We start from the raw sequence: 9,713 nt of genomic DNA, 5'->3' as shown, positions 1-9,713 counted from the left end.
CCCCCCGCCCCCGGGCCCGCCTGCGCCCCCCTCCCCTGGCCTGCCCCCGCGCGGACAGAGTGGCATGGCGTCTTCTTCCCCTACCGCGGCCCGTACTCCGGGGCCGTGCTGCGCTTTATCATCATCCTCTCACCGGACTACCCGATGGTCGCACCGGCCGTGGTCTTCGTCCCGTCCATCCACCACCCGCTTATCGACCTCAACAATGGGCATCTGAGTCTCGAAGCCCGGGTGCGTGCTCACAAGCACACACACACACACACACACACACACACACTCGGGGGCCTGTTCCCGCCGCCCGCTTGGTCCTTTTGCGCATCCTGTCCCCGCCGCCCGCTTGGCCCTTTCGTGCATCCTGACCCCGGCAAGCTCAGTTCCACGACTGGCACCCCACGCGCCACCGGCTGCACCATGTGGTCCTGTACATCCGCTATGTGTTGGAGAATGTCTCCCATTTGAAGGCCCTCGCCCCGGAGCAATGCGTCAACCAGTTTGCCCATGACCAGTGCGTGGCCCCTGCCACATGCCACCCCCGGTGGGCTTTCCCCGCCCCGCCCTCCTCCCTCCCCGGGCCCGTCATTGTCGCGCATACACACCCGCGGACAGACGCCGAGAGATGCTTACAGATGTGCCCCCCGCCACCATGCCCAGGCTTTGCAACCACCCGATGGAGTTCACCAAGATCGCGCGCGACTGTGTTCGCCTGTCCACCAACTCCGTTCAGACAGCCGGCCCGACGCCCAGCTACACCCACTCGGCCACCGCCGAGAAGGCCTCGGCCGCCATCCACCTCTTCCCCTTCCTCGATCCGGCCCAAGAGTCTGAGGTGCTGGACGAAATCATCGGCACGGTGCGTGGCCGGGGGCCTCCTCGTGCCCCGGCTCTCTTGCCCGGCATCTCCCTCGCCCTCCCCCGTGCTTGGCATTCCCCCCCCCCCCCTGTCCCCCTCCTGTCGGTGCCCAATCTGACCACACACTGTGCCCCGTCATGCGGCCTCCGTGTCCCTCGCGCAGAACCGCCTCATCCTCGAGCGCCACCACCGGCAGGCCGGCGTCGGCAGCCGCATCGCCTCCTTCGTGAGCGATGTCCGCGGGATGATGTCCAATGTCGGGACCGCTCCGGCACCCGGGTCGGCCACTGGCACTCCGGTGCACAGCCGCCCGGCCACCGTGGGCTCCCTGTCGGCCAGCCCCTCGGTGGTCGGTGACAATGCGTCGTCGCACCGTGCGGCTGGCCTCGCCGGCAGCCCAACCCCCGCCCGGTCGGCTGTGGCCCAGCCACCGGGGACAGGGCCGGCCGCGGCCCGGAAATGACCACCCTCCCGCCTCCCGCCTCTCGGCTGTGCGCGGGTGTGGGTGTGTCCCTGCGGGGGCGGTCGACCTGCGCGTGCCCCCGTGTGTCCGCCCGCCGGGGACGAGAACGCCCTCGCCGGCAACCCGAGCCGAGAGAAATACACACACACACACACACACACACAGGGGGCTTGGAGGCTGCCGATCGTAATGTGCATCCGTTGGTACCACTGCCTGTCCTCCGCCGACGTGATCGGACCGGCTGACGGGGCTCCGAGTGCCGCCGATCCTGGCTGCCCTGTCGCGCGCGGCAACACATCCAGCGGGACACCGCCGCCCGGAAAGGGGGGAGACCGCCTCGAATAATGGAAAAATAAAAACAACCCACCAACATCCAGGCCCCCCTCCGCCCGGGAGGCCGATGCACACATCCCGGAGAGGGGGGACAAGGGGCGTCTGTGTCGGCCCGTGCCTCTGTAGAGCCGTGTGTACGGGGGGGGGGGGCCATTCCACAACGAGGCAGGTCGGATCGTTGGCAGCTGCTATCGGAGGCCCGCCGGGCCTGGCCGAAGCGCCATGCGGCGTCCCGCGTCCCGGGGTCGCCGCGCCCAGTGCGGGGGGCGGGGGGGCGCCCACACGCACGCGTGCGCCGGGCACATGCACTTACACTGATGCCCGGCACGGGCCAGCGGCCCAGAGATCCCGGAGATGGTTTTCTCGCCCCGGCCTTCGACCAAGTTGCCAGGTGCTGATACCCCCCCCCCCCCTCCCCCCCCCCCCCCACGCTCGCGCCCACCCTCCGCCCCACTTCCATCGACACATTACAACCATGGCCGCCAAGAAGAAGCACCAATCGCGCCATGTGGACCCCCTGCGGTCGCGCCGGGCGCTTGGCGTTGCCGCGCTCAGCAAGAGCCTCAAGCAGCAGACCGCCCGGCGGAAGCAGGACCGCCAGCGGTCGAAGAACATCACGGCCGCCCTGCGCCAGCAGCACGGCCAGCCTCGCGTGCCGGCGGCCGAGGATGCCGACGCCCCGGCGCTGGTGCCGCTGGACCGGGCGGCCATGAAGGCCGCCGCCGTGGCCGCGGCTGCCCAGCTGCCGGCCACCCCGAAGCAGGCGGTTGAGCTGAGCAAGTCCGCCCGGCGGAAGGCGGCCCTGGCCAACCCGCGGGGACTCTACCAGCCGCACCAGTGGATCCTGCTGGTGGGCGAGGGGAACTTTTCCTTCGCCGCGGCGCTGGCCCAGAACCTGGGCTCCGCGTCGCGCATGATCGCCACCACCTACGACGATGAGGAAACCTGCGCGGCCAAGTACGCCGATGCCGAGAAGAATGCCATGGCCGTGGATGCGGCCGACGGCACCATCATGTTTGGCATCGACGCGCGCACCATCGACGTGGTCTTCGGCGGCGATGAGGGCTTCACCGCGGCCGACGATTCGGCCTCCGAGGATGACAGCGCCCCCGGCGGGGGGGCCAAGCCCCAGCGCAAGCGCCAGAAGACCAAGGCCGAGATCGAGCTGGACAAGGGCCGCCTGCATGACGAGTCGTCCACTGACGAGGATGAGGATGAGGACCAGCAGCAGCAGCAGTACAGCGAGTCTGACCTGGAGGAAGACGTGACCGAGTCCGAGGCCAGCGACGCCGACCCCGAGGCCGATGGCGAGGACCCCATGGCCGAAGGCCCGGAGGCCAAGGCCGCCAGCGACGCCGATGCCGAGGAGGACAGCGACGCCGATGCCGAGGAGGACAGCGACGATGGCGACAGTGCTGACGACGACGACGACGACGACGACGACGACGATGATGATGATGACGATGATGATGATGATGACAGCGACAACGAGGCCCTCTACCTGGAGCGGTCGCGCGCGGCGGCCACCGGGCGCATCCGCTTCGATGTCATTGCCTTCCACTTCCCCCATGTGGGCTTGAGCATCTCCGACATCGATCGCAACATCGAGGCCAACCAGACCCTGATCTTTGACTTCCTGATGTCGGCCGCGCGCCTGCTGTCCCCGGGCGGTGTGGTGCACCTGACCATCAAGCGCGGCGAGCCGTACGACCGCTGGCGCGTCACCAAGCTGGCCCAGCGGACCGGGGCCTTCACCCTGCGCGAGGCGCGGGAGTTCCTGCCGGAGCACTATCCGGGCTACTCGCACCGGCGCACGCGCGGCGCCGTGGATGGCATCTCCCGCACCGAGAACGAGGAGATCACCAAGAAGGGCGCCAAGACGTATGTCTTCCGGCGCCTCAGCGAGCGGGAGATCATCGACCGCGCCGAGAACCCGACCGGCACGGCGTCCACCAAGCGCAAGGGCGGCCGCCGTTGACCGGCGTGCTGGGCAGGCGGCCACCCTGCCTCGGTCATGCCTGCTTGCGATGGTCCCTCCGTGTCCCCCTGCCTCGCATCCCTGTGCTTGCTCGTGCCCGCGCCCGCGCACACACATCCACACCCACACACACGCCCACAATAGACCCCCTTTGTATCCCCTCCGCTGGGCAGCTTTCCTCCCCCACCGGGAGATGGCCAAGTGCCAACAGGCATCTGTGTATGGGTGGGCATGGGTATATATTTCTATCTCTACAGCGACGCGCCCCTAGGACCGGGCCGATGACACATACACCGGCCTGGCCTCGAGCGTCCCACGGTCCAGCAGGGGGAAGTTGATCGACTCGGCCAGGTCCTTCCAGGACCGCAGGCCATCCTGAGCCGCGCGTGCCACCAGCACATGCACCAGGGTGGCCATGGTCTTGTCGAAGGCTTTGCGGATGCTCTCGATGGACTCGAGCGCCAGCCGGGCGCGGCTGGGCGTCAGCGCCGGGGTCGCAGCTGTCGGGGCCGCGGACCCCAGGGCACCCGGGTGCCGGGTGTACTCGGTCAGCGGCCCGGCTGTCCCGGGCGGGGGAGGACCACCCCCGGCAGGACGTTCGGTTCGTGGATCATGACGCTCGCTGGCCGGCAGGCGTTCCAGGTAGTCGCAAAATACTTCCACAATCGAAAGAAGATTGTGCGTGATCTGGTCGCATGCACGCGTGAGCAGGCAAACACGGGCGGAGGGGAGGGGGGGGGGGCACATCAAGCAAGAGAGGTCCCGAAAGGGAGAGGCAAAAGAAGGGCGAGGCACAAGGGGCCCCCGGGCCCTGGCGCTCGGTCGTACCTGAATGAGTTTGCTATCCGAGAGCATCAGCTCTCGGAGGCAGCTGTCAAGGAAGGCATTATGGCGGAAGACCAACTCGTCCAGGGTGCGGACCTGTCAGGGCCATTGGCCAGAGACAACCGGAAGGTCAGACAGGTGGGGAGGTACCACGCCAGGACAGGGCCAATGGCGGAGCGCCGGGCACAGGGGGCGGCGATGAGGAAGAAGCCAGCGGCGCACGGGGAGCTGGACCCCGGCCCACATGCGGCGAGGAGAAAGGAAGGAAGGGGGGGGGGGGGGAGGAGGCGCGCACCGATCGATAATACTGCTCGAAGTCGGCCCACAGCTGGCCGAGGATTTCGGCGGCCGTGTGCGCCCGAAGGCACCGGACCACGTGTGCCATCCAGCTGGCGAGCGAGCCAATTTGTCGGTCCAGCTGGCGAATGTGAAGGAAGGAGTGCGATTGCTGGGCGGCCGGCAGGTGCGAGGAGCTTGCCGGGTGGATGGCTGCCCAGCGCGAGCGCCGGCGGTCGCGCCGGGCCACGAGCGCCCGCTGAAGCACCGCCCGAGCCAGCGCACGCTCCGCATGTGCCAGGGCCAATCGCCAGCGGAAGATCAGGTCCAGCTTGATGCGCGACCGTTGGGGAAGCACCAACGAGAAGGGCCAGGGAACTTGCAGCGAGACACTGATCAGCCGCTGGCGCTCCAGCTCCAGCATGTGCTCCGGGGCCCGGCGCCAGCCGGCCCCAGCCGACGAGCCAGGCCGAGCACCATCATGGCCGGCCAGGGTGGAGGTCGGCCCCGGGCCCCGGCGCTGCGACGCCATGGCCTTGTGCTCGCCCAGGACCTGCAGCAGGTGCAGCAGCACCGGGTGCTCGGCGTAGCTGACACGCACCAGCGAGGGGGGCGAGCCATCGGAGCCCAGCCACTCGCCGGACGTCCAGTCCAGCCGATCCCGACCGGCATCCAGAGCCCCGGGATTGAGCAGAACCCGCCCGGTGGCCACGGCCTGGTCGAAGGCCCGCTGGACGGCCGGGTGGCGCGGGTCCCCCGCAACGCCAGGGCCCTGGAAGCCGAGCCACAGGCCGCGCAGGGCCTCCGCGCGCCAATGGTCCTGCAACTGCTCCAGCTGGTCCAGGAAGGAGTCGATCAGCATGTCGCCCCCGGCGCCGGCGACCCCGAGAAAGAGACGCGAGGCATTGGTCAAGTGCAGGTCGATGCCCGACAGCGGGGCGGCCGGGCCCATGGCCGAGGGCAGCACCGGCGCCGCCCTCAGCAGATCCAACAACGCGGCCGACGCATGGCCATGTGCCGCGCCAATGTGCCGCGAGTAGGCCGCCGGGTCGGCCGAGAAGGGCAGCTACGGGCAAACCGGCGAGCCCGGACAGGGGGCGAGGGTCAGGGCAAGGGCAGCTCCCTGTGCAAACCGCCAATGGTCCATGGGCTCCCAGCCGCTCGACGTACCATATCGCCCCCCAGGGCCGGGAAGCCCTGATGCCCAGGGCCGCCCACCGAACGCCCGGACGCCTGACGACAATACCGCAGGATGTTGACATACCGTCCGGCGTCCAGAACCAGCTGGGCGTACGGAGCCAGGAAGGGCGGCAGGTCGACCGCGTGCAAATACCGCGGCAGGGTGACAACACGGAGTTGGTGCTCGGAAACCGGGGTCCCGGCCTCCGGCTCCTCCACCAGGGGCAGGTAGTATCGATAGGACCAGTAGTCATCGGGGTGGCTTTTGAGGGGAGCAGCGCGGCGGATCTAGGTGGCCAGGTGTGAGGGTCAGCGTTGGAGAGCCATGCGGGGGGGGGGGGGAGAGAGAGAGAGAGAGAGAACAAGAAGCGAAGCCGAGAGGGGGCGAGGAACGCGGGCATGCCCGGGGCGGGGGACGAGGGGGGCGCACCTCCTCGCGAGAGGCCATCCGGACACAGAAGCCCACCAAATGCTCGGGCAGGCGGCCCTCCGCCATCCAGGTGTCCACCGCTCGCAAGTAGGGCTGGCTCATGGCCCGGACCAGGTGCTGCGACAGGGAGTAGAGGGGCTGATCGCTGTGGCAGAGGGTCAGAGGGGGAGCCGAGAGAAAAAAAGAGACAGGCCGCGGCTTGCTGGCCACAGAGGGGGAGGACGTGCCCGCGGCAGGATTCCGACCACTCCCAGAATTGGGAAATGCGCCGGCCATCGGAGAGGGCACAAACACGGTGCCCGCAGGCCGGCGAACGCGCGACCCCGAACGCGCCGACCACCCGCCGGAGGGCATGCGCAACGGCCTGGAAGCCGGTGGAGATCGGCTCCACGGCCAGGATCAAGGACGACAGGCCGGCCGACTGGCCGGACGCCGCTGCCACCTCCGCTGGCAGAGCCACCTCCGGGAAGGTCAATTCGAAAAGCCCACCCGAGGACAGGCCATCGGCCCCGGTCGGCGTGGCAAGCCGCCGGTGGTGGTATTCCAACCGGGCACTGCTCAGGCGCCCGGTGCGAAAGGCCTGGTCCAGCTGCGATACCAGCCGGTGATATTCGCCGAGGATGTGCTGCAGCGCGCGCGCCAGGGCTCGTTCCACCGGGGAGAAGGCGGCCACGGCGGCTGTCCGAGAGCCCGCCGAATGCCGCGGCATCCACTGCGACTCGATGAATGCCACCAGCGCCCGGTGCGAGGACACCAGCGGCAGGGCCCGGCCAAGCAGGCCGGCAATCTACCAAGGCAAGGGCAAGGGAAGAGGCTGTTAGAAGTCCCAATCGCACAAGGGCCCCGGAGGTGAAGAAGAGCGGATCCAGGGTCGGCCGTACAGTCGGGTCCATGCCAGGCGCGATGGACAGGTAGGCGCGATCGAAATGGGACACCGCTCGCAGCGGATCGAAGCCCATCGTGCCGGCCGGGTGCCGATCCTCCGGGGGATAGGCGCAACGCAGGTATTGTCCGTCATACCCGAGCATGACGAAAAGCTGTGGCAGCCGCCCGTGCACATGCGGCCAGACATTCACACATACATGTTTGCACGCAAGCATCCAGACACGCATCGGCACACGCACACACACACACGTATATGCATGCATGCATACACACATGTACATATCGACGCACATTCACGCACATACACACGCCAGGTCAAGCAGGGTCAGAATTTGATATACAACATTGAAAAGCAAAAAAGAAAGTGTGTGTGTGTGTGTGTGTGCGTTGGAATGTGCACGTACCAGATCCTCGACAATGAGAAGCTCCTGCGTGGAGAAGGCCTGCCCGGTCAGGGGGGCCGCCGCGGCAGAGGCAAGCTTGCCACCCGGGTGTGCGTGCTGCTGCGCCACAGCCGGGATGTAGGCGTGTGGCGAGGTGGGCTGCATCCATGCGGGCGGAGCAACATCCAGCCCCGGCATGCAAGGCTTCGGCAACAAGCACCAAGCGGGCCCAGGAGGAGAGGCCGGCCGAGTCGGCGGCAGAGCGGTGTCAAGGGCTACTGGGCGCGGTGGCCCGGAGGACCGACCGGGGGCAGCCGGAAGACTCGATGTGGATGCCGAGGACCCGGCCGTTTGCACGGAAGCCGGGCCAGCAGCGGAGGCTGGCACTCGGGCCGGGGGGGCCGCGGCCGGCGGGCCCGCCATGCGCGAGGTGGACACCATGGCGGACGCGACATCACGACGAGCGGAAGCGGATGCACTTGTCGCCGGGACAGATGATGGCACTGGCCTGGCCGGGCTCCGGGCTGCCGACGCGGAACTCGTCACAGAGGCGGCGGACGTTCTGCTGAACAGCTCCGGCCGCACACGCGACAAATAGACAACCACCGATCGATACAGGGAGAAGGTGCGTGGCGACCGCTCGGCCGAGGCGTCCTCTCCCAGATAGGCGGCAATCTGCTGGTGGCTGCACACGGGGATGCGGGGGGGGGGGGGGTTAAGAGAGCAAAGATGCATGGGCAGCGAGATCCGAGCGCGCACGCACAGCTGAAGAAAATCCCCCCCGCGGAAGACATGGCGAAGGATGCCGAGGAAGGTGGTGTTCTGGTCCGGAGGAGATGCCGTCAGTGTCACGGATGCTCGGTGGGGAACATTCAAAGTCAGGAGGGAGGCCCACGGAAAAGAGAGCCGGGCGCACCATGCGCCCATCGCTCGCCGGCGGAGCGGCGTCCGACTGGAGGGCGGCGGATATGTCGGCCGCGTGTGCCTCCAGTCCGCAACCACTGGCCAGCTGGTGGACGAGAAACTCAAGTCGAAAGGGGACCTGGCTGGACATGCTCGCAAACAACCGACACCCGGCCGAGCGGTGTCCCCCGGCTCTGACGCCCCCTCGCCCGCGGTGGCCCTCTGGCGGCGAGATGAGAACCAACGGAGGCCGGAGCAGCGGCGGACGCCCAGGGAGGCGCGAATGGGGGAAGGAGGGGGAAAGGGCGGGGTGGGATGTGCGAGGGCCGAGGAAGGGGAGGGCGAAGGAGGGAGGGGCGGAGGGGGCGTGAAGACCAACGGCAGATGGCGGGGTCCCCGACAAAGCCCGCGCAGGAGAGCCCGGCCCAAATGAGAGAAGGGGCCCCTGCCCGGGGGTGAAGGAACGCGCCTCGGGCCTGGCCAGCAGAGCTGCCCGCGCGCGCTCCAGTGAAACTGCCGAACCGGGAGCGGATGCACAAAAGGGCCGGACCGAAAAGCAATGGGGGCGCGCGCGCGCGCGCCCGCTGCCACGGAGCGATCGGGAGGGCAATTTGGGCCCGCGTTCGCGTGACCCGCCGGTCGCGTGACGCCCGTGCGTTGCGCGCCGCCGATTTTCGAGGACAACCCGATGGGAAGGACGGCCGTGTGTTATTGTGGCATCTGTCGGAGACGGGGGGGGGGCCCCGCGCGGGGCGGCGCCAGCCAGCCGGTCGGCGCTGGCCGGCGACCGGGCGCCAGAGGCGGGGGGGGGGGGGGGGTGTGTGCAGGCGAGGGCGCGTCCGGAGGCGATCGCGCCGCCACCCCGAATGTCGCACCGTCCCAGGCCGGCCCTGCCCAGTTGTGTGGGTCCCCTCCTGTCGGGCCTGGTGCACGGCCCCAGCCGGCAGGCTGGGCCCAATGGTCCCCGCCCCTGGCCGGGGCGATCAGGGCGAGACACACCCCTGGCAGAGCTGGGCAGGCGAGCTGCTCAGCGCCGACAGCCGGGTCGCGCGATCTGCACCAGCTGCCCGAAAGGGCAGTGGTATACCACGCCGAGGCTCGGCCGCAGGCATCAGTCTCCTTCCCCTCTCTCTTCTCCCGTCTTCTCCTCACACAGCCCCCCCCCCCCCCGCGCAGCCCGTGTGTCCTCCCCCCGTCGCTTCTGCCCC

General features: G+C 68.8%; 3 protein-coding genes across 3 annotated transcripts in view; 2 read left to right on the top strand and 1 right to left on the bottom strand.

Moving 5' to 3' along the window:
• H696_04032 (hypothetical protein) overlaps positions 1 to 1,450 on the top strand; it is a 2,571-nt gene extending 1,121 nt beyond the window's left edge. The window contains exons 3-6 of the mRNA XM_009497903.1: positions 59 to 231; positions 375 to 505; positions 652 to 850; positions 1,014 to 1,450. Of these exons, the coding sequence (XP_009496178.1) occupies positions 59 to 231; positions 375 to 505; positions 652 to 850; positions 1,014 to 1,313 (803 nt within the window). The 3' untranslated portion in view covers positions 1,314 to 1,450. The remainder of the gene's footprint in view (positions 1 to 58; positions 232 to 374; positions 506 to 651; positions 851 to 1,013) is intronic.
• A 607-nt stretch (positions 1,451 to 2,057) lies between these two features.
• H696_04031 (hypothetical protein) lies at positions 2,058 to 3,783 on the top strand. Its single transcript, XM_009497902.1, has one exon. It carries the CDS (start codon positions 2,122 to 2,124, stop codon positions 3,622 to 3,624), a length of 1,503 nt encoding a protein of 500 aa, XP_009496177.1. The 5' UTR covers positions 2,058 to 2,121; the 3' UTR covers positions 3,625 to 3,783.
• A 61-nt stretch (positions 3,784 to 3,844) lies between these two features.
• H696_04030 (hypothetical protein) lies at positions 3,845 to 8,855 on the bottom strand. Its single transcript, XM_009497901.1, has 10 exons — positions 8,519 to 8,855; positions 8,366 to 8,424; positions 7,624 to 8,287; positions 7,216 to 7,371; positions 6,562 to 7,121; positions 6,335 to 6,479; positions 5,896 to 6,192; positions 4,745 to 5,791; positions 4,453 to 4,545; positions 3,845 to 4,311 (listed from the first exon to the last, which is right to left on the bottom strand). Exons 1-10 carry the CDS (start codon positions 8,654 to 8,656, stop codon positions 3,892 to 3,894), a joined length of 3,579 nt encoding a protein of 1,192 aa, XP_009496176.1. The 5' UTR covers positions 8,657 to 8,855; the 3' UTR covers positions 3,845 to 3,891.
• Positions 8,856 to 9,713: the final 858 nt, after the last annotated feature.

The sequence above is a fragment of the Fonticula alba genome (assembly GCF_000388065.1).
Source record: "Fonticula alba strain ATCC 38817 unplaced genomic scaffold supercont2.6, whole genome shotgun sequence".
Lineage (NCBI taxonomy): Eukaryota > Rotosphaerida > Fonticulaceae > Fonticula > Fonticula alba.
This window is presented reverse-complemented; position numbering and strand designations above follow the sequence as displayed.

What these genes read in the sequence shown, in the direction of transcription:
- H696_04031 (XM_009497902.1), top strand. Translation starts at nt 2,122, where the DNA reads ATGGCCGCCAAGAAGAAGCACCAATCGCGCCATGTGGACCCCCTGCGG.
- H696_04030 (XM_009497901.1), bottom strand. Translation starts at nt 8,656, where the DNA reads ATGTCCAGCCAGGTCCCCTTTCGACTTGAGTTTCTCGTCCACCAGCTG. An exon ending in TGGTCGGAATCCTGCCGCGG is followed by an intron (nt 6,480 to 6,561) that starts GCACGTCCTCCC and finishes CCTCTGCCACAG; the next exon opens with CGATCAGCCCCTCTACTCCC. An exon ending in GGATGGCCTCTCGCGAGGAG is followed by an intron (nt 6,193 to 6,334) that starts GTGCGCCCCCCT and finishes CTGGCCACCTAG; the next exon opens with ATCCGCCGCGCTGCTCCCCT.